The sequence below is a fragment of the Ochlerotatus camptorhynchus genome, unplaced genomic scaffold (assembly GCF_037179485.1).
Source record: "Ochlerotatus camptorhynchus isolate MF236.1 unplaced genomic scaffold, CSIRO-AGI_Acam_v1.1 ptg000433l, whole genome shotgun sequence".
Lineage (NCBI taxonomy): Eukaryota > Metazoa > Arthropoda > Insecta > Diptera > Culicidae > Ochlerotatus > Ochlerotatus camptorhynchus.
This window is the reverse complement of record NW_027040919.1, coordinates 29,224-53,049: the sequence shown is the minus strand read 5'-3', so window position 1 is coordinate 53,049 and position 23,826 is coordinate 29,224. Positions and strand designations below refer to the sequence as shown.

General features: G+C 42.0%; 2 protein-coding genes across 4 annotated transcripts in view; one reads left to right on the top strand and one right to left on the bottom strand.

The window, feature by feature from the left end:
* Nucleotides 1–6,629, top strand: part of CycB3 (cyclin B3) — a 44,190-nt gene extending 37,561 nt beyond the window's left edge. For all 3 annotated transcript variants that reach the window (XM_065234345.1, XM_065234344.1, XM_065234346.1), the window contains exons 3-6: nucleotides 3,642–3,957; nucleotides 4,025–4,843; nucleotides 4,923–5,253; nucleotides 5,313–6,629. In XM_065234345.1, coding sequence (XP_065090417.1) covers nucleotides 3,642–3,957; nucleotides 4,025–4,843; nucleotides 4,923–5,253; nucleotides 5,313–5,545 — 1,699 coding nt within the window. In that variant the 3' untranslated portion in view covers nucleotides 5,546–6,629. The remainder of the gene's footprint in view (nucleotides 1–3,641; nucleotides 3,958–4,024; nucleotides 4,844–4,922; nucleotides 5,254–5,312) is intronic.
* Nucleotides 6,630–11,466: 4,837 nt separating this feature from the next.
* Nucleotides 11,467–12,547, bottom strand: LOC135711448 (steroid receptor RNA activator 1-like). Its single transcript, XM_065234314.1, has 3 exons — nucleotides 12,350–12,547; nucleotides 11,770–12,276; nucleotides 11,467–11,703 (listed from the first exon to the last, which is right to left on the bottom strand). Exons 1-3 carry the CDS (start codon nucleotides 12,381–12,383, stop codon nucleotides 11,516–11,518), a joined length of 729 nt encoding a protein of 242 aa, XP_065090386.1. The 5' UTR covers nucleotides 12,384–12,547; the 3' UTR covers nucleotides 11,467–11,515.
* Between the last annotated feature and the right edge of the window lie 11,279 nt (nucleotides 12,548–23,826).

Sequence of the window (23,826 nt, the reverse complement as noted above, 5' to 3'; positions counted from 1 at the left end):
GAATACATTCAACTGACGTTTGAAGAAAGTGACAGCTAGCAATGGAGCGGATTCGTATGAAGATTTTGAGGTCATCTGCATATAATAACCGAGGAGCTTCGATGATCAGATGCACGTCGTTGAAGTACAGTATAAAAATCAACGGTTCCATGTGGCTTCCCTGAGGTATACCTGATGTGGCGAAAAAGCTAACTGATCTGCAATCTCCTATGGCAACCTTTAGTTGGCGACCGGTAAGATATGATCGAAACCAACTCAGAAGATTACCGCATACACCGAGCCTGCCGATTTTAGCAATCGCAATAGCATGGTTCAACGTGTCGAATGCTGCGGATAGGTCTGAATAAATAACGTCCGTTTGAACCCGATCCGACATGCTTTCGGTTTTATACGATGTGAGACACAGCAGATTGGTGGTTGTAGAGCGGCCGACAGTAAACCAATGTTGATCAGCACTCAAATACTGCTTGCAATGGGACAGCAACGGTTCCATAACCACTAGCTCGAATAGCTCCGAAACGGCACTTAACAATGTAATTCCTCGATAGTTATCCACAGCTCGTTTCCTTCCTCTTTTTGTGGACGGGAAACATGTGCGCAAATTTCCAGTAGGATGGAAATATGTCACTCGAAAGAGACATGCGGAACAGGCGATGAAGCGGAATTTTACAAGCTAGCAATATGTCTCTTCAACAATACAGATGGAACTCCATCAGGTCCAGAATTGAAGAATGACTTGAGCAGAGTCGCGGCCTTGGAAATCATTTCAGCATTAACATCAATTGCACCCAGCGTTTGATCATTTACTGGAACGTTTCTGGCAGTTGCGTTGCTGCGTTGCTCGTTCACGTAGTTCCAAAAGGATTTCGGGTTTAGCTTAAGTTTGCGCTGGATGCCTCGTTGGAAACTTGAAAAGCATTGACGACTGACTCGCTGGTACATGTGATTCAGCTTCACATAATGTAGTTTCAGAGAAAGCGTGCGATACTTCGTAAATCTTCTCAATGATGCTCTCTTGATTGACTTCAACCTACGTAGCTCTCTCGTCTGCCAGGAAGGGTGAGACACTTTGTGGTGAGTTCTTTTGTTTATTTGATGTGTTGTAAAAAAAAACTACATATTATACAGACTACATATACTACAGTTACAAACGAAAATAACTAGAAAAGCATTGTCAAGTTACTAAAAATGTATAAGTCTTAAATTTTACACTTAGCTGTTGGGCGTCAAGCGCCTTCGGTCAGCAAAAAAAGGCAGATAATCTTCGGCGAAGCATATTCCGTGTCAAGTGGAAATCGGACATCGACGCTACTCGGGTGAACACTCGCTGCAAGCCGTAAATAGCGCTCCCTAAGCTATAATTAGTTCGAAGAAGTGGAAGTCTCAGCATAAGACTGTTGCGTAGTGATCGAGGTTGAACATTAATGTTCACTTGTTGCAGAATTGCTTCGCAGTCGATTCTTCCTTGCAGAGTATCGGCGACGGTTAAGGCTCTGAAACCATCTCTTCGGATACGTAAGGGCTCGACATTGATCAATTGGTAGCGATTCTCGTAGCTTGGAAAACGAAGCGGGTATCTCCAAGGCAGCTTACCAAGTCTGTCAATGACATATGCCAAGACATGTGAAAAGGTTTGCGCTGCAGCCTCAACGTCATCTGGATCAAGGTTGTTCTCCCATACCATGCTAGACAATACATCTATGATGCTACGGTGGTCAGCTTTACGGAAGTCATAAGAAACCGTAGCAGGATGATCGTCGAAATCACACACGAGTTTGTCCTCAACAGTGACAATTAAAGGAGGGTGATGTGGAACTAGGTTAGTTTGTGCTCAAGAAGCCGAGGAAACATAATGGAGCCCTGTCCTGTGTGCTCACGAAGCAGAGGTCCAAACTACGATCATTTTCGTTAACTACATGGTTAATTTGATGAAGCGTTGCTGCGCTGTAGTTGTCGAGAAGGTTAATTGCTCCTGCGTGAAATGTAGAGCTATCAGGATCTGAATACAGGAATCCGTTATGAGATGGAGTCCACGAAACGCTTGGTAGATTGAAGTCACACAAAATGAATATATCATCAACTGGAGTGGCACTTTCGATAACTGTGAAAACTGACCGACAGTGAGTATCGATGAGTTCATTGTCCCGGACTCGATCAGGTGGAATGTACAGAGCGCATAGAAATGGTGTGCGATTACCCAGATTGATGGCTGTCCAAACCTGCTCCACATAGTTCCATAAATCTTTCTCGATGGCCTTTGCCTCCAACCCGCCACGGACAGCTACAAGGACACCTCCACTAGTAGATTTACGATTGTTGTTGGGTTCCGATCGCAACGAAAGACCTCGTAGTCAGGACCGAAGACTTGACTGGAAAGCGTTCGATAATCGAGCCACGTTTCGCACAAGACAATTACATCGTAGCAACAATCCGATACAGTTAGGCGGTATTCTTCAACATCAACAGAATTCATTCCACTGGCGTTTTGGTAGAAGATCACGACGTCCTGCTTGCGACAAGGAATCAAACAACTGCTCTCCCTGGAAATCACATATACATCAGGCAAGTATGATTGAATACTCGCCATAGTGAGTGACTTGCAAGACCCCCTCTCCACATCCGACAGCACGTCCGGAACGACTATAATGAACGAAGGCTGCTGATGGCAAGCTTTTATTTTGACATTCGACTGCGCCGCCTATAATGAACTAATTTTTGCACGGTCGTTTCCTCGAGAGAAGAAGAACACGTCACATACAAAAAGAAGCCAGTTGTCGCCCCTTCCTCTTAGATATTGTGACGCCCTGGTCCCACCTTCTTGTTGGAGGTTCCCTCCCGGGGCCATCAAATTAAAAACTTCGTTTCTAAAAACTCTGTTTCTGGCTACCCTAGATGGGCCCCATGCCTTTTTAGGAGATCCTCCTCTGGGATTCAAATTATGTTTTTTTTCCTTGATTTGTTTTCCGTTCTGAGCACCAATGCTATCGACGCCAGGGAGGCAGTTCCTACACCTGGACCCTACCTATCGACCCATCACAACTCATGAACCGGGGACCAACGGCTTTACTTCCCATCCGAAGGAAGGCGTGATCAGAGATGTTATGCCTCAGAACATCCCGGCGGCGCCGACTGGGATTGAACCCAGGCCTGCTGGGGTTAGAGGCAATCACGCTTACCACTACACCACCGGCGCCGCTGATCCAAACTATGTTATTAGGGTAATTTTCCCCTGGAATTCCCACCCCCCTCAACTAGGAGAATCCCCATCTGGGGTTCCCAGAGACGAACCAGCCTAGGCTCCCTGGCGTCGGTAACATTACTACTCAATATAGAAAACAAGATCGAATGAACCAATAGATGAAGGATTGTCGCACCTATCCGATGGTGTTTTTACTTTAATTTAATTTAATGATCGTTTGCGAAAAATCGGCGATGGAAGTAAAAACACAGTAACAGGTACGTTATATCGAGGTACATATAATGCCTGTACAAACATATGATGTATGTAAGCCGTTTTCTTCCGCAGAAGTGGATGCGTTTGTCGGTCGTCCTTGTACTTAATTTTAACGCCATTCACGGATATAAACGATCTACGTTCGGTCCCTTATCACATACATGTCCTCTTTCTTCTTCCGCTACAGATCGAAAGCAACCGGCCCAAATCAGAACCAAAACCCCGACACCGATCAACAGCCAATGCAGCGAACCAAACGGAAAGCTGAACACAGCCCCCTGAAGAATGATCGAGGAGTAAAACGGTCGGCTCTCGGGAATTTGACCAACGCTGTTGCGATCAACGATGCAGAGACCGCGATCGGCGCCCTCAAGGGAGGAGCCACCGGAGTTAAGGAATCGACCGGGTCGACTATTAGCAAACATGCCACACAGCTGATCCAGCAGATAGCTAGCAATATTGGACACAACCACAAGAACAAGACTGCAGCCAGCAAGACTGTTGTAAGGATTGGTGTTTGTAAGATTTGAGTGATCTTTATTGAACTATTTTTTTTTTTTCTGTTTTCAGACGGAAGTATTCACCAAACCAGATCCCGATGGACCAAAGACACGTGCCGCGACAAAGATCCTGACCCGCGCTGCCAGTCGCCAGAAGTTGAGTGTGAAGAGCTCCAACGCCAGTAGCACTACCAATGGCACCAGTGGAAAGAACCAACAATCGATCGGGCACCCGTTGAAGGGTGGAATCTCGGCAATGACCAAAACTATTGTTAAGACGAAAGAGACCGGCTTTGAGGGTGGTCATAAGTTGCAAACAACGGCCGTAGCGCCGGGTGCTGCTGCGACCCAGCATGGCAAACCACCAAAGCGGCGAATATCGAACGAATTCGAAAAGACTGAAGATAGCTTGTACGTCTCGGCCCTGGAGGACATTACGTCCAGTGGTTCGCTGCGGTTATCGGAGAATTACGGTCCATCGCGGTCTAGAACTCCGAGTGACAAGTGCAAGAACGATCAAGCTAGGAGGGAAGATTCGGCTTCTCCGAGAAAGCTAACCCCCGAGGGGATCGATGATTATGACCTTTTGAACTGGAACGACGTGTTTCAGGTGTCGCACTATGCGCGGGACATTTTTACCTACCAGAAGGAACGGGAAGCTCAGTTTGTTATTCCGGATTACATGCCCACGCAACCGCACATTAGCAAGTGGATGCGGGCACTGCTCGTAGATTGGATGGTGGAGATTCAAGAGTCGTTCGAACTGAATCATGAAACTCTCTACCTGGCGGTAAAAATTGTAGATATTTATCTTGCCCGAGCAGAGGTCCAAAAGGACTCGCTACAACTACTGGGAGCTGCGGCGCTGTTTATCGCTTCGAAGTATGATGTGAGTCGTGTTTTTTGCCTTTAATTGCTGACGGTATACATTTGGTTAATCGACGTCATTTTGAATGTTTCATAATTAGGAACGGGTCCCGCCCACGGTGGACGATTTCCAGTACATTTGCGATGGTGCTTACCAGCGGCGCGAGATGATCCTTATGGAGATGACCGTGTTCAAGGAAATCGGATACGATCTTGGTATTCCGTTGTCGTACCGGTTCCTGCGGCGGTATGCTCGTGTCAATCGCATCGATATGCAGGTGCTGACGCTAGCGCGGTACATTCTGGAGTTCACCCTGATGGATTATGCCATCGTTGGACTGCGGGATTCGAAGCTGGCCTGTGCTGCGTTGTTTATCGCAATGCGCATGAACAACATGTCCGGGTGGAACAAGACACTGGAGTTTTATTCAGGTAACATGGTCACTTTAATATTCAGAAGAAAAATGTAACACGCTTGTTCTCCTCTGCAGGCTATACAATCGAAGAATTTGCCGAAATTGCCATCCTTCTTAACAATATCATGACGCGCAAGCCGAAGGAATCGTTGAACACCGTCCGTCACAAGTACTCGCACGAGCTATTCTTTGAGTCGGCCAAAAAACCCTTCATCACCGATATGGCCCAACTATTCGACACGACCGACTACCATTATAAGAAACATAAGACCACAGCGGCAACAGCGATGGCAACGACCAGTGTATAGGGGGAGGGTCTGGGTTAACATTGTCCTTGATTGTGCTTTTCTTTTTCCCCCCGTGAGTTCAATTGCAAAGAATATCAGTCCAGCATCAATAAGGGTGTCCTGATTGGGTTGAGAGGGATTTTTCTTCAAAAAATTATCCACGGTTTGAAAGTACGGAAAACAGGTGGCACCATCTTGAGGTCTACCTTTCGATTTACGCTTTCGAGCGGTGCAAAGTTTCAGATCTGCTCCGATGTAGCTAATCGAAAAAATGAGAAAAACTTTACAATTTTATTTTTACGAGTGCGATCTTTTCTTCAACTGTGAAAATATGTTTATTAGTACGAAAAATGAGAAAACCTTTGAAAAAACTCCAAATCTTGTTTTCTTCATTTCATCATTTTTGTGTTTTTTTTTTTATTTTAAATTTTTATCAATTCGATTTTATCCCAAGTTTGCTTTTTTCTGTTCTCATCTTTAAACGTTTTCTCTCTTAATTTTCGTCGGAATCGGAACGCGTACGTGGGTATCCAGGGATTGCAAAGCGAATATGTCATGTTAGGAACCAACCACTGAAAAACCTATGGATCTCGAAATTGAATTTATTGCTTCAAAAAAAAAAAGGGTATATTTTTCGATTAAGAAATTGAATCACTGGAAAAGAAGATAGAGATTTTTTTTTGACCAAACTATTATAATTTCGTGCTATTCTATGTAAGCCCCGCGGAAACCGATCGGATAAGCATTTACACAGTAGGGACACTTTTATTTATTTTTTAAGAGACAACTACTTTTTTCCTCTGTCCATCCTCCTAGCGTCTGCCGGATATGTATTATGTGTGTGTTTCGACTTTTGTTTTTCGGCTCGAAGGTTGTTGTAGGAAGTCCAAAATTTACTCCGAGTGGCCAACATATACCGTACAAACATATCGGCGTTGATGAGAACTTCATCATTGCTGGATACGAATAGAAAGTGGATTTGTTTTTTTTTCCTTCGTATGCACTGAAAACGAATCTTACTCAGGGAGTGAGTCACTTTTGCTCATTCGTATGGATACATTTCTAAAAACGTAGGTTACTCATGCGCTGAGTGACCTACGTTTTTAGAAATTTCTCCATACGGATGAGTAAAAGTGACTCACTCCCTGAGATAGTTTCGTTTTCAATGTGGTCAAGTAAAGTGTTTCGGTGAGGAAAATTAAGTACTATGTATAATATGCCAATTGTTGGGCAAGAAAGAACCACTCCATTAAAGTACTTGACATTGCTTTGGAGTTGTATGTTTGATTGGTGCTCAAGTTTTGAAGAACTCCCGTTTCAAAGATCGATTGAATTTGGTCCGATTAGTCCTAAATAGACCATTATTATTATTGTTATTACTGTTATTATTACTCAAGGCTGCGAATTCTTAAAATGATTGAGGCTAAACTTCCACGAGGGCAACGTGAGTCTCTTCTATGCATAGGATCGGCAATCGTTACGTCACGCATTCTTTACGGCATCGGACTTGTCAGCAGAGCGAAGGATAAGGTTGTGCAAACTCTCGCGCCCATCTACAACCGGATGGTCCGGTTCGCCTCAGGAGCGTACGTCAACAGCCCGATTCCAGCGATCATGGCTGAAGCGGGCACATTACCAATCGGTTTTCTCCTGGTTTTTCAAGCTACATCTCGAGTTGCCATTCGCTTGCTGGAAAAAGATCACAGAAATGTCGACCTTCCAGTCTTCCAATGTGTATCCGATCGTCTGGCGGCGGTTGGTATAAATTTTCTGACCATCGCTGTACGGACACGTTTCGCCAATCGAGTATGGCATGCTCCCAAGCGACGCATTGTTTGGGACGTGCTACAGCTATCTACACCGACGGTTCTAGGTGTGAAGACAGAGTAGGAGCAGGAGTATTCAGTGGCAGCGTGCAGAGAGCAATAGGCCTTCCGTCACAATGAAGTGTGTTTTCGGCGGAGGCCTATGCGATCAAATCGGCTGTCAACGAGGCGAGTACAATAAATGACGAGATCATTCTGTACGATTCGGCTAGCTATCTTTCAGCAATAGAGAGTGGCAAATCGCATCATCCCTGGATCCAAGAAATTGAATGTCTGCTTCGAAACCAACCAATTCACTTATGTTAGGTTCCCGGCCACGCCGGAGAAGCACGAAATAATCCGCCAATCAATATCGGTATTCCAGGAGAAGATGCCAGTTAGGCAATGAACCAAGGTATCGGTCAACAGTGGGAGGCACGATGGGCGCAACTTACAGAAGTCAAGCTGAAGGAGATAAAACGTGACTCGAAAAAGTGGATCCGAGGATCGATCAGAAAAGTTCTGCCGACCAGCGAGTACTCACTCGTTTGCGCATCGGCCATACCAGGCTGATACACGAATTTCTATTAAATAAATCATCGCCACCGACATGCGAATGCTGTGGAACGGTTATGAATGTCCGGCACGTAATTCTACACTGCAGGAAATTTGAAGCAGTCAGGACGAAACATGAGATCGATCCAACTAGTCTTTATACGGCACTATGCAACGATGATGACAGTGAAAAGTGGTTACTGACGTTCCCACATGAAGCTAATATCTATCAAACATTGTGAAAACGAGGAAAAAAGAGAAGCGGATTCAGAGGACGTTCAGGACAACAGAAGAAAACAAAGGATGATGAAGAAGAAACATACAAAGTGGGAGCAGATGAAGACATGAATGGATAATAATGTGAAGAAAGCGGGCAGAAGATCAAGCGAAGAAAGCGGGCAGAAGAACGAAGGAAAATCAAGAAGACGAAGGAGAAAATTGCCGCTGCCTAAGGGCAAAAATGGAAGCTGATGAAGATGACAGAAGATGATGCGAAGAAAGCAGAAGAAGATGGTTATGCAGAGGATGAAATAGAGCGCGAAGCAAAACGAAAAGGGGCGAAAGAAGACAGAAAGGTGAATACAGGCACAAACACGGATGAAGAAGATGGCCGAATATCAAAAGAAGATTGAAGCGGATGGAAATCCAAGAAGCACGAAATGAAATGAGGATGGAGGGGAAGCAGAAGCTGTCGGAGAGGAAAATAATGTGGTAGCGGATGGGAGTACAAGAAGCAAGAAATATGAGATGACGAAGGGAATTAGCAGCAGGCGTAGAGGAAGAAATTTGAATATAATATGAAGGTGAAGAAATGAATGAAATAGAGAAGAAAACAAAAAGTGCAAAGAATTGAATCTGAAGCAATGAATATGTAGTGGAACGAACCAAGGAAAAGAAGATACAGCAGTAGATTTCAAATTGTATCATTATTTATGTACGGTCCTTATATTTGAAATGACGTTTCACATTCATCTAGTGATGGCCGATTTTCATTCGAATAATCGATTAATCGATTAACAAACCGAAAAGTAACATAGGGTAAATGTTGGCTTCGGCACCCATTGACTGTTTTCGGCAACCTAAATTTAAACGTTAATTTCACTATGTTTTCCCATCAACGCACTTCCCTGAATGTGTCCAAACGATTGTTTAGCCTTTCAGCTTCAATCTGATTATATTTGAACGATCGAGCAATCCAGTAATGCTACATTTTTCTTCAAATAAAGCATACGCACTACAAAATGGGGTTGATTTCGAGTTGCCGATAATAGAACAGCTGGTTAACACGCAGTTCTAATGGGAAGGTTGCCGAAGAAAAAGAGGCTGCCGACAATAGTCACACTCACCTGAGAAGTTTGGAGCGTTGTAAAAACGCTTTCAAAACGTTTTGAAAAATTCTGTCGATTGGAATGGATAGAGAAGCAAGCAGCAGATGAATGTAAACAAACAGACACATCATATATGTGCGTGACGCTGAGAAAATGCTAGTAGAAGTGCAGACGCTGCTTAGATTGTCGAGAATACGTAAATTCCCCTATTTGTAATAGGTTATATCATGCATTTATAAGCATTAACTTTTCCAGAGGATGATAACCAATCGTTTCAAACATGTGCTGAACTCTCATTGGTGGAAAAATTACACCACAGCGAACAAAAAATAATCGATTAGTTGTTAATCGAGTAGTTAAAAAATGGGACATCTCTGATTTTGGTGCGATTGTTTTGATAAAAAGTGCGCCAAATTTAATCTCTACCGAGGGGGCAGCAAAACCACAAAATTACCTTGCATATTCATTGGATGAAAGGGACCGTGAAAAAGGACACTAAATAGAAAGTTTTTCTTCCGACAGTTTCATCTTAGTATTCTTCTTTGTGTAAAGTGTCGGCAATAAACAACAACAACAACAACTATTATTATTATTGTCTTTGTTGAGTTGGTCATTTTACATTTAGTTCAGTATTATATTTTTTTTGCAGAGATTTGGATTACCTTACAGCTGCAGCTTATTCATGTTTAGTTTTTCGTAAGTTGCTAGTTTTTTTTTGCAAATTAAAGTGGTTTAGGAAAAAAATATTCAACCAAAAAAACCCTCGAAATCAAAGTGTACCTAACGGGTGCCTACAATAGTTTCACAGAATTATGGAAATAATGCTACTATTAGCGGATTCGAAGAAACTTTTTCAAGATATCCTGCAGGAGGATGCTATTCTGTTGATGTAGCATTGAAGACTATCTACTTCAGTAATGTCGTGGAGTTCATACGTGGGGAAATGCGGATCATCTTGTGCAATTGGGTTCGTTTCACCTGGAGTCGTTTAAGGTGGCTTTTTGTACAGCAGCGTCCATACAGTAGAAGTTTGTTGACTAGTTGCTAGCTTGACCTTCGATTGATGAGCAGGTATAAGAATTTTATAAGTTCGTTTACTTTGCCTATAAGGTCTAGGGTTAGACCTAGGTATGTTACCTCCTTTGTCCACGGAATTGACGTCACACAGGCTTTTTTTAACTCCAAAACGAACAAATGAAATTGGGCGGTTATTGAATAAATCCTAAAGTTAAGATTCAATTTTTGAAATTAGACGAATAATTCATATTATTAGGCTTGAAACATGTTCACGTAACTTTCGGAAACATATTAAAGTTAGCCATAAATATCTTTCCGTTGCAGAACTATCACCGACGTGACAACTCATTCAAGCTACTTTCAAATTTGTGCCCAAGACGCCATATTAAAATACGTTAAACACTACCAACAACTACTTATCCGATCACGTCATACCATGAGCAAGGACACGAACCCACGTATAATTTGTATTGCCTTGGTTTGCGTCTCACCTCGTTAGACAGATCTGATCGCCCGTTTGAAAGTTCGAATAGCTCGTTTGACAATACGAATTGTGGACAAACGAAATGCTCCTGTGGCATGTCGGTTCGACGGTGGTTGCAGTTCCGCATTTCATGACCGAACTGCTGGCATCTGAAGCATTGTACATTACATTGTAAAGCGATTTGCTTTTTTGTATATCCTGTAGTCGAATTGTCCCCTTAGCAAAGGTCAGAAGGTACAGCGCACTGGGGGTTATTCCGAGAGTCGAAGTGACTTTTGTCACTAGTGACGTGAGAAAAGTCACGTCGTGGTGACGTGACTCTTCATTAATTTGATTTGCACAGAGAGTCACGTCACCACGACGTGACTTTTCTCACTTCACTACTGACAAAAGTCACTTCGACTTTCGGAATAACCCCCACTGTCACTTGACTCGCAGAATAAGGAGGAAAGATGACTCGCGGTGGCAAAAAAATTAACCACTTAGGGCCCATGCATTAATTATGTCACGCTAAATCGAGCAAAAATTACCCCCTCTCCCCTATCGTGACGTTTTTCCTATACCTAATGCATTACTTTACCCCCCCTTAGAGCGTGACATAATATATGCATCAACCCTTATTAAAAATTGTAATCACAACGAACGGTTTTGTGGCTTTCTTGCCAAAATCGAACGGGTACTGTACCCATCACACTAGATTCGCATGGAAGTTCTTTCTGATCAACTAAATGAAATTGCATTTCGGACGTTCATTATGTTTACAGAAATCCACTGAGGAGTTTGCACTTTAATTGCACACCAATCATAAAGGTTTCGTGATGGCCTCCTTCTCATCCCCTTCAGTTGCTTCAGTGACCATTTCTGCCGGCGTAGGAACAGCCTGAATCAACTGTCTTAACGCCGGAGCCCACTGAACGCATTCCTTGCCGTGTTCGACTATAATTGACCGATGACCGTCATTCGCATCCGATACTCTTCCTTCGTTCAGTGCTGCAAAATAAACAATTATATTACTGTTACCTTCCAATCCAATCAATGTTGCATCATTCATAATACCAAATGCTAATCGATATAGCTTTCTAGTGAGACCATCGCTCAATTTCCCATCGTTCCAGCTTTCTTGCATTAAATCCAAACGTTTCCGAATCTCCGCTTGCCGTGTACTATCTGTTTTCAATAGAAAATCCCCGAGAATGCCTTTCACAAAGTCCCTCATTTCGTCATCTTTCGGGTACACCAGCGTATCATCGACTGCATTCGAACTGGGCTTATCGATCTGACCAACTCGAGGAGGTGTCCCAACCGTCAGCATTGGTGGTGCAGACGGATTGACACTACGAGGTGGACCTGCCATTGGTGGTCCGGAGGAAGCAGCTGGAACAAATTGAGGAAGAGAGCTACCGATGGCGGCCGCACCTGGGACTGGTGGTGGTTGATTTACAGCGGTTGTTCCTGCTACCGGGAAAGCGATTCGCTTATTCAGATTTAATTTCGGTGTTTGCCCGGTGACCACACCGGGGCTGTAGCTGAGCTTCGGAGGGTCATTCCAGCCAGGGTCGTGCGCTGCCAGAAGTTTGAAAAAAAAAAATGTTTAATGGATTCGAAATCGAAATTGTGAGCCACATCACGGACTTACACTTCGTTGCACTGCGATAATTTTCAGCACTCATTGTTAAATAACAGTATTAATAATAATAAATATCACAAATTGAAAATGTTGTTATAAATACACGAAACTAAATAATATTAATAATGCATTTTTTGAAATTTAGATACGTAAAAGAACACAAAACTGCAGATTTTTATAGTGACGAATTAACGACGGCGATGACCACTGACGAACCGTCTGATGGTAAAACGTCAACAACAACAAGTGGAAGCTCAACACCGTTATCTATCATCATTGAAAATCAGTGAGCTTTTGCGAAAACTTAATTCCTCTGCACGGACCTAAGAGGAAGAGAAGACAACAGTTGTTACTGGCTTCTTACTCTTTTATCTCTATCTACACTCAAAAATATTACAAATGAATATAGATTAATTTTTATGCAATTTATGGTTTTCCAAATTTTTTACATTGGTCCGATTAAACTTTTCGCCAGAATTATACTAAGTCCGAAAAACAGAGTGGAATTCGATCGGTGTTTACTAACATGATAGGAAAAAGAACATTTGGATTCTCTTCGGAGCTTCGTGCTGGTGAAGAGCTTCGTCCCGGCGGATTTCTACTGCGCATGTGATCAGTTGGGCAGCTAGACCGAGAGCTAGACTGCGTGAGCACGAGTTCATCCTAAGGAATATCGAAATTGTACGTATTGTTTTAATAATATTTTCATTAAAAATAAAATAATTCAGTGCCAACATTTCAAAGGGGCGTAATTGCTTTTGTAAACAGCCGCCAATTTCTTGCGAATGAAGTCTCACCCCTACAAAATAACAATGCTAGTTGGTAGAGGAAACATTTATCTACCTGTTGGTGTCACTATTTTTCATGAGTGAGCTTTAACTCACGAGAAATCGACGGCTAAAGCCATTGTTTACAAATGCAATTACACCCCTTTGAAATGTTGGCACTGAATTAATAAACCTTCCTGAGATTATTTAAATTTTTATTTGAAAACAATAATATTTACCATAAATAAAATAAAGAAGCGAAAAATACATTCTCTCGAATAAACCGTCTCTATGCATTGTAAGTACATTTTGATTTTAAACTATTGCACGCCGAGGTTTACGAGTTTAATCTTAAAATGCATGTAGCATCATCAACGTCGCATCATCGATGCGACATCATTAATCAACGGTGCAACATCTCGCACCCGATCGGTAGAAATAAATTTAAACAATAACCCTTTATATTGCCTTCTGCACCAGTTTTCTAAAGGAATTTTTTTTCTATATTAGCCAAAAGGCATTGACCGGACTCCCGGCCTCTGTATATAAACCCTGTAGATATATTTTGATAATATAATTGTTTATCCACTAGGGAAGTGAACACAGTTTTTTTCTGGCCCGTGTGCCAAATTGGTGACCCCGACGTTCCTAGTGAAAAATCATAACAGTTTCGAATTCTGCTATCGCAATCGAAGTAGTAATCGGTCGTAAACGTACATTTTCGCGAAATGACTGAGCCAAAACCCGAACCTGCACCAGGCGTGCAAATAGAATCGATAAGTGCACCGTGCATCCAACCGCCGAGCATGAGTGAATCGAATATCGAATCGTATTTTCTCTCGTTGGAATTCTGGTTTGCTGCCTCTGGTATCGGTGCCCACGCTCAATACGACGCGCGAAAATACAATATCGTGGTGGCACAAGTTCCTCAGAACAAGCTAACGGAGCTGCGTTCAATTATTGATGCTGTACCAGTCAACGAAAAGTACGCGTACATAAAAAAAAGCTCATCGAACAGTTCGCCGATAGCCGAAACCAGCGCAAAGCAGCATTGAAACTCTTCATCGTGAAATTGCACAGTTGACCAGCAAACTCGAAAAGGTACTTTCTTCACGTGGCACTGGCAGTTTTCGAGGTAAGTCAGAGTTTGCTCAACGTGATAAAACACCGGCTGTTGAATCTTGCTGGTACCATCGCGTCCTTGGACATGAAGCACGACAGTGTCGAAAACCGTGCTAATTCAGCCAATCGTTATCGTCCGGCACAGCAAATAAACAATGACGCCACATGGTGGAATCTTCGTTGGAAATCGGCGAAATTTCCAGCGCAGGCGTTATTTTTCGCCTAAAAATCTCGGAAACGACTACAAGTATGCAGTTTTTGATCGATACTGGAGCCGACGTATGCGTTATTCCGAGAGGTTCCAGTTCAAGCAAGATGAAACCCACCACGATGAAATTATTTGCCGCCAACGGAACACCAATCAAGGTGTACGGAGAAGCACTACTTAAAGTGAATCTTGGTCTTTGTCGACAGTTTTTGTGGACGTTCTTGATCGCTGACGTCACATCGGGAATCATTGGTGCAGATTTTAGTTGCAATTCCGATTTGTTGATCGATTTGAAACGCAATCGCCTCATCGACAACACCACAAGACTCGAATCGGCAGGAATTCTTGCACGAACTAGTGAGTATTCCATCAAGACGTTCAGTGCAGTGTCGCTGTACGCTGAAATATTAGCTGAATTTCCAAGCATCACACGACTAGCTCCACCAGTATCGAGACAACCGGCCAACCTGTCTACGCTAGGCCGAGGCGTCTTCCACCGGACAAACTCGAAGCAGCCCGTACGGAGTTCGAACACCTGATGAAGCTAGGAATCTGCAGGCCGTCCAGCAGTAACTGGGCCAGCCCGCTACATATGGTGAAGAAAGCTGATGGATCTTGGCGCCCTGAACGCTCAGACTGTTCCCGACAGATACCCGCTTCCGTACCTACAGGATTTTACGACCATTTTACAAGGTAAAACCAACAATCAATACGAAACTAACGATTTTAAATTGGCTCACCACTTTAGTAGCCTATTGGTCCCAAGCAAACGATTAACGTACCCTATTCCAGTCGAAATTCTAGTACTACGCAATGTTTGTTTTGATTCGCTATGAAAGTTTGACAGATAAAATGAGGGGTTATTGGTTTTTCCTATGTTTCGAGGGGTGAATCGATTAGCTTGGGACCGAAGAGAGTACCAGAGCTGAGCCAAAAAGTTGAGCACGTTATTTCGGGACCTTCTAGTCTTAGAGTTACCTCTATGGTAAAACTATTTTTTTTCTAAAGTTAACTTGCAAAAGGTGTTCCACCAAGTACCAATCGATCCCAAGGACATACCCAAGACAGCCATTACGACACCGTTTGGACTCTTTGAGTTTTCGTACATGACGTTCCGATTACGAAATACGGCCCATACATTCCAACGGCTAATCCACGAGGTTGTTCGGGGATTGGACTTCATCTTTCCGTACATTGACGACTTGTTCATCGCCTCGTCGTCGCCTGAAGAACATCGTGATCATTTGCGCCAACTCTTCGAGAGACTAAAGCAACACAATTTGGCAATAAAAGTTGCCAAATGCGAGTTTGGCCGTGCGGCAATAACCTTTCTGGGACATTCTGTATCCGCCGAAGGAATTCGTCCCTTGCCAGATCGCGTGGAAGCAGTCCAAAACTTCAAGAAACCATCGACAGTGAAGGAGTTGAAAAGTTTCCTGGCCATGATCAACTTCTATCGGATAACGACGCCGGTGGTGTAGTGGTAAGCGTGATAACCTCTCACCCCAGCAGGCCTGGGTTCAATCCCAGTCGGCGCCACCGGGATGTTCTGAGGCATAACATCTCTGATCACGCCTTCCTTCGGATGGGAAGTAAAGCCGTTGGTCCCCGGTTCATGAGTTGATGGGTCGATAGGTAGGGTCCAGGTGTGGGAGCTGCCTTCCTGGCACGTCGGTAGCATTGGTGCTCAGCACGGAAAACAAGATCGACAGAAAAAACAAACCAAAGGAAAAAAAAAAAAAAAACTTCTATCGGAGGTTCATCCCAAACGCGATCGAAGCACAAATACCATTGCTGTTGATGACCCCCGGCAATAAACGCAACGATCGATCACCATTGGTCTGGACCGACGAAACCACTGCAGCATTTGATCGGTGCAAACAACAACTCGCCCAGGCAGCATTACTGGCACATCCTGCCAAATCAGCCGAGCTATCTCTCTGGGTTGACGCATCCGACATAGCAGCAGGGGCAGTCCTACATCAATTAGTGGACGGAAACGTTCAGCCACTGGGATTCTTCTCCAAAAAAATCAACAAAGCACAGCTTCGATACAGCACATACGATCGCGAACTAACCGCGATTTACCTCGCAATGCGGTACTTCAAGTTCATGCTAGAAGGACGAAGCTGCCACATCTACACCGACCACAAGCCGATTATCTTTGCCTTCCGTCAAAAGCTCGACAAAGCCACCAATCGTCAAGCTCGCCAGTTGGACTACATCGAGCAAATCACGACGGACATCCGGCACATAGTTGGAAAGGAAAACATCGTAGCCGATTTATTTTCTCGCATCGTCGCAGTTCAAGCTTTCCCATCGATCGACTTCGACGCCCTTGCTACTGATCAACAAACCAACGAGGAGCTCCAGCATATTGTGCAAGGTAAAACGAACACATCGTTAAAGCTAAAACTTTTTAGCATTCCAGGCAATTCAAAACAATTGTTTTGTGATTGCTCTGAGGATCGCATTCGACCGTTCATTACGAAAGGCTTTCGTAACGTTGCTCTGCAAGCAACACACAATCTCTCTCATCCTGGTACACGTGCAACGGCTAGATTGATGACTCAAAGATTCGTTAGGCCGAGCATACGGAAAGACAGCATCGCTTTTGCCAGGAGCTGCTTGCAGTGTCAACGGTCAAAGGTGACGCGCCACACACAATCACCTGTTACTCGATATTCGATGCCAGATAGTCGGTTTTCCCATATCAACATCGACATTGTTGGCCCTTTTCCTCCGAGCAATGGTCATCGTTACTGCCTAACCGTCATTGACAGGTACTCTCGGTGGCCAGAGGCATTTCCTGTTCCTGACATGACTGCACCGACGATCGCTCAAGCACTTGTCACCTGGTGGATTTCTCGCTTTGGCGTACCGAGTTACATCACCACGGACCAAGGACGCCAGTTCGAATCGTCGCTGTTTTCCGAGTTGGTTCGCAGTCTTGGAATCAGCCATCTGCGAACAACGGCGTACCACCATAGAGGTAACTCTAAGACCACTGGGTCCCGAAGAAAATCATTATTATTTTTGGCTCACTCAGTACCAGAACAACGGTCCCAAGCAGTCCCAAGCTATTTCACTCACCCCTGCATGTTCTGCATGAATCCACACACCCCTGATGTTATCTGTCAAACTTTCATAGCGAATCAAAACAAACATAGTGTAGTAATAGAATTTCAACTAGAATAGGGTACGTTAATCGTTTGCTTGGGACCAATAGGCTACTAAAGTGGTGAGCCAATTTAAAATCGTTAGTTTCCTATTGATTGTTGGTACCACCCCCAATCGAATGGCATCATCGAACGGTGGCATAGAACGTTGCTCACTGGACTGAACACCTGCCCGTAATCTTGCTTGGTTTGCGGACAACCTACAAAGAAGACATCCGAGCATCGCCAGCTGAGATGGTGTACGGAACGACTCTCCACATACCATCCGAGTTCTTCGTGGATAACACCACCAATCGCACAGATGCAGATTTTGTCGTTAAGCTGCGAGAAGCTATGCGTGATCTGCGACCCAAACACACGGCATGGCATGGAAATCGAAACGTTTTCGTGCATCAGGATCTGCAGGCTTGCAAGCACGTTTTCATCCGCAACGATTCCAGGCGACCGTCACTATCGTCCCCGTATGATGGTCCATTTGAGGTGTTGAGTCGAAGCAGCAAACACTTTAGAATCGACGTCAAAGGGCGGATGGTGAATGTTTCGATCGATCGATTGAAACCCGCTTACACAACTGAGGAGCAACAGCCGCCAAACAGTAGTTCCAGTCCCGCAGCTACATCCACTGCTACAACTTCACCGACTAAGCTCACTCGTTCTGGTCGACGAGTCGTCATCCCACTTCGCTATCGATGGACGCCTCTGGCAAGGGAGTACTGTAGCATCATCAACGTCGCATCATCGATGCGACATCATTAATCGACGGTGCAACATCTCGCACCCGATCGGTAGAAATAAATTTAAACAATAACCCTTTATATTGCCTTCTGCACCAGTTTTCTAAAGGAAATTGTTTTCTATATTATCCAAAAGGCATTGACCGGACTCCCGGCCTCTGTATATAAACCCTGTAGATATATTTTGATAATATAATTGTTTATCCACTAGGGAAGTGAACACAGTTTTTTCTGGCCCATTTTGCATTTGTTTTGCGAACACATTATTTTAAGAAAATCTGGTTGATGCTACGTTACTACAAAACTTAAGGACTACTGTGACATGTGCATCCCACATGTCATTTCCCATGCTTTTCCATTATGCACTTCCAGCAGACCACACTAGTGGGAACTAGAGTCGGTGTATAATGAGTCACGCCAAGAGTGAAGCCAAGTCTACCTATCGAACCGTCAAACCGGCTACCTATCGGGCAAAGTAAATAAACATTACGATGCTATGAAAGGTCCACGAAAGGTATTGCAATAAAATATAAAATATAATCGAAGAAATGAGCATAAACACGCAGTGAGCTTTAAATTGTCATGGGATACGTTCGGTAATGATCAGTAATGAGAATTTCTACTATTTTTTGTTAAGATAATTTGACAAAATCACTGATATAATGATTTACTACAGCCGCATGTTTTTTCTCTCGCTAGAAGTCATTTGAAGTTGTTGTAGAAGTCCTCTGTTGCCAAGTGAAAAGAATGGGAATCTTTCGAAAACCGTGATGCGAGTTCAACTGTTTTTCTCTTGGCGTGACTCATTATACACCGACTCTAGTGGGAACATGCTGAGAAGGATAATTCTACCCGGCATTGAACCTTCAGTTCAATGCCTGTAAAATATCTGTCAGCGTTTATGGCGACAAACAGAAGTGTCGCATTACTAATTTATTGAACCATGCTGTTACCGAGTGTACAGCGATGGATTTCTATCTTTTCTTTTCCCGCATGGACAACGATCGCTGATTGGTGATCGTGTACATAGCATTTTTCATATCGGTGCTTCAAGTGTCTCCAGCTAGGAGTTTGTAATAAATTCGAGAAGACAATAAATTCAATTCCAGCTTTAACCAGCAAAGAAAACGTATTGCTTCGTACGACCGTGAAATATCACAGTCAAGAAGTTAAAGTCCAGTACGGACTTTACACTACTTAATAGATATGTAATATAGAAATATTGACTTATTTTCAGATTTTTAATTGCATACATAGATATCGGCTTTTTTACCACTGTAGCAGCAAACTGATTTAATAAAAAATGCTCCATTTGCAAAATAAAAGCATTTTAAGATTGCAATCGTATACACAACCAATGAGAACGACCCAAATTTGAGTTTAGTTTACTGCTAATCGCAAAAAGTGCAGGAAGTCATCGATGAGTAAATTTTCCTCACGTTTTCCTAAGGAAAACCTCAAAAATCTGCCAAAAAACCGAGCAAAAAACGAGGAAAATTTTCAAATATTTTAATCAGTCTAGTACCAATAGACAAAGTGCATTCAATCTGTACTTTTCTCATTTTCGGGATTTTTTTCCTGAAAAAAAAACCTGGAAAAATATGACGCAAATTTACTCATCGCATGAGTTTCTGTATTTTTTACGATATGAGTAAACTTAATTCAAAATTGGGTTGTTCTTCTTAGTCGTGTACCTCCCCGTGGAAATCATCACTTCCATTATAATTATTCTTCTTCTCTCTACGGCAGCCAACTAGACATGTAATTTAAACAATTTAATTATTAATATTTTTAGTTGTGTACATAGATTTCAATTTTTCTACGATTGTAGTTGTAAGTAGATTTTAAATAAATATAAATTTAATAATCTATTTGCAAAATAAAAGCATTTTAAAATTGCACTCTGGTACCACTCCGTGATTTTTTGAAATTATTGTCGCTTACAAACCCTTATAAAAAATAACCATAAACGAACGATAACCCAAATCATCGAACTATTCAACAAATGGTTTGGATGATACTCAGAACACGTCGTTAAGCAAATTAACCATACAATTTTTATTAGGGAAGCTCTTCTATTCTCCACGGGGACTATCTTTGATTTGCCAATCGATTTTCCTCATTATTCGAAAAGTTTTTCCTGGTAAAGCCTGCACGGCGAATAAGAACGCCTCAAATTTGAGTTTAGTTCACTCATAATCGCCAAAAGTGCAGGAACTCAGCGATGAGTAAAATTTGTCTCATGGTTTCCTGTGGAAAACCTCAAAAATCTGCCGGAAAATGAGGACATGACGAAAATTTTATTCAGTCTTGGAGTAGTACCAATAGACTGAGTGAATCCAATCTTTACTTTTCTCAAATTCGATTATGAGTGAACTAAACTCAAATTTGGGTTGTTCTCATTCGCCGTGTGAAAATTTCAACTCACTTATGAGTAAACCCCGAGGTAAATCCACTTTTGATGAAATTTAGTCGACTCCACTCAATTTGGATGTGGTCAGATCGAACGTGCGTTTGGTGAGAATGGAAGCTTTTAAGCTTTCGACAAGTGCAAGGACAATGAAAGTAACTCACAATTTCTGAGTAACATTGTATTGGAAGATTGCCGTAAAAGCTCAACGCAGATGTCGCCACTGCATGATGATGATAATGTCAACATATGCATATAAAATTCGTGAAAATTAGCGTTAAATCATAATTTTCATCAAGCCTGTGTAAAATCCTTACAATATAACAATTGAATTGAAGAAGAAAACGTTTTTACGATCAGACTGATGTGCATCTTTGACTTTTCCAGTTGAACTTTTATAAGATATATTAATTTCATTTCGCGGCTCCATCAATGCTGCATCGTAAATATGATGTAAACAGAAGTAAATTGCTCAATTACTCAAAATAAAGATGATTTGTCATCTTGTTATCACTTTGAATACCATCTAGCACCATTTTATAGTGTGATACGTGTTGAGTAAAGCAAGTTCCGGTGCGTTTTCCGTCGAAAATTGTGAGTATCAATTTTTTTTTTTTTTTTTTTTTTCTTTATTATAGAGATTTTTAGCCTGAGGCTAGTTCATCTCTTTGTGAGTATCAATATGTTTGCTTAAAAATGGCCAAAATGAACATTTATTGAATATTGGCGTCCTATACAACCAATTCTCTATTATCACCAGCATGATACAACCTTTCCTAAGTAAATTCGCTTAATTTCCACTTTCATCTTAGTGGAAATCGCACATATTCGCCTTTTTTCGAAAAATGCAGCTGCGCAGGAGGTAACCTCTCCCTGTGGGTGCAAACTTGTTATGGATAATTTGCCATGAAAACATCTCCGATCCGTACCGAAATAATAACAAATAGTTTTCAAACACGTTTTCTTACACGATTCAAGCAAATGGCCAATTGGCGTCTTGCAGTGAAACTTTTTCAAGCTTTCGCCACCTACATTTCGAAGTGAGAACTACTAGAAGGAGGATAGTTTCCAAATTTTCCAAGTAAAACAGATGCTTTTTGGGGCAAATCGGTCCATAAAGAAAAACTAATAATTTCCCGTGGAAACATTTGCTTGAATCGTGTAAAAAAACGTGTTTGAAAACTATTTGTTATTATTTCGGTACGGATCGGAGATGTTTTCATGGCAAATTATCCATAACAAGTTTGCACCCACAGGGAGAGGTTACCTCCTGCGCAGCTGCATTTTTCGAAAAAAGGCGAATATGTGTGATTTCCACTAAGATGAAAGTGGAAATTAAGTGAATTTACTTAGGAAAGGTTGTATCATGCTGGTGATAATAGAGAATTGGTTGTATAGGACGCCAATATTCAATAAATGTTCATTTTGGCCGTTTTTAAGCAAACATATTGATACTCACAATTTTCGACGGAAAACGCACCGGAACTTGCTTTACTCAACACGTATCACACTATAAAATGGTGCTAGATGGTATTCAAAGTGATAACAAGATGACAAATCATCTTTATTTTGAGTAATTGAGCAATTTACTTCTGTTTACATCATATTTACGATGCAGCATTGATGGAGCCGCGAAATGAAACTAATATATCTTATAAAAGTTCAACTGGAAAAGTCAAAGATGCACATCAGTCTGATCGTAAAAACGTTTTCTTCTTCAATTCAAATGTTATATTGTAAGGATTTTACACAGGCTTGATGAAAATTATGATTTAACGCTAATTTTCACGAATTTTATATGCAGTCTGTCAACATTATCATCATCATGCAGTGGCGACATCTGCGTTGAGCTTTTACGGCAATCTTCCAATTGCTATCTCTTATTTTTCACGTAAATTTTATTCAGTTTCATATAAAGTGGATTTAATCACATCTATTTCTCCAGTTTTTACCAAATGGAGTAGAAATTGCGAGTGCAAAATAGAGATAGCAATACATTTATATTCAGTCTGTGAGTTACTTTCATCGTTCGTGTAGAATGCTCGGAGGAAGGAAAGTTGAGGTGAATATTGATTTTCCCCTACACTTTTGGCAATTATGAATGAACTAAACTCAAATGTGGGTCGTTCTCATTCGCCGTGTGGACTCTAAATTAAGACTTAGTGGGTTTTCACTCGTTTCTACCAAAAAGAACCAACGCAAACTTTTAATTTTACCAACGGATTTTTTAAATTTTAGCGATGATTATTTGTTGTGTGTAGTACCGCCACCTGTGGCGCGCATAGTCAATTCCCTTGCGTTTGACGTTTACACACTACCGCAATTTGATGGCGGTAGTGTTATAGCGACGATATTCGACAGTGAGAAATCAGTGCCAACATTTCAAAGGGGCGTAATTGCTTTTGTAAACAATGGCTTTAGCTGTCGATTTCTCGCTAATAAAAGCCCACCCCTCCAAATTATCAATGCTAGCTGGGACAGGAAACATTCCTCTACCTCATGCTTGGCATGCACAGTTGTACACACCAACTGCTCATTTGGTAATAACTTTTCTCTCAGATATTGAAATTTATTTTTCTTTAAGGTAATTGATAGATTATGCTCATAGTTTACTATAGATATGCGAAGATTAGGTAAAGCTTGACATTTGAATCAACACTAATCAATTTAACACTTAAATTTTGAGATGTGTAGTGAGCCTTTCTCACCTCATTTTTACAACGCAAAAACAAATACAGTTTACTACTAGCATTAAAATCTACTTTTTTTTACATATCTATAACAAGCTTACACTCTATTCTATCTACTGCTTCAAAAAGAACTATGTTCCGTCAACTGTGTGCAAAGTTATTAGAAAATAAGTAGTTCGTGACCAAAACTGTGTATGCCAAGCATGCTCTACCTGTTGGTGTCGTTCATTTCCATGAGTGAGCTTTCATTCGCGAGAAATCGAAGGCGAAAGTCATTGTTTACAAATGCAATTACGCCTCTTTGAAATGTTGGCACTGAAATATTAAATGTGCTATATCTGTTTGTCTGTAGTTTAATGTCAAATTGATTAAATTT

Coding starts and splice junctions, on each gene's coding strand:
- LOC135711448 (XM_065234314.1), bottom strand. CDS start 12,383: ATGAGTGCTGAAAATTATCGCAGTGCAACGAAGT. Junction 12,277..12,349: donor TTATCGCAGTGCAACGAAGT/GTAAGTCCGTGA, acceptor AACTTCTGGCAG/CGCACGACCCTGGCTGGAAT. Junction 11,704..11,769: donor GCTATATCGATTAGCATTTG/GTATTATGAATG, acceptor TTTATTTTGCAG/CACTGAACGAAGGAAGAGTA.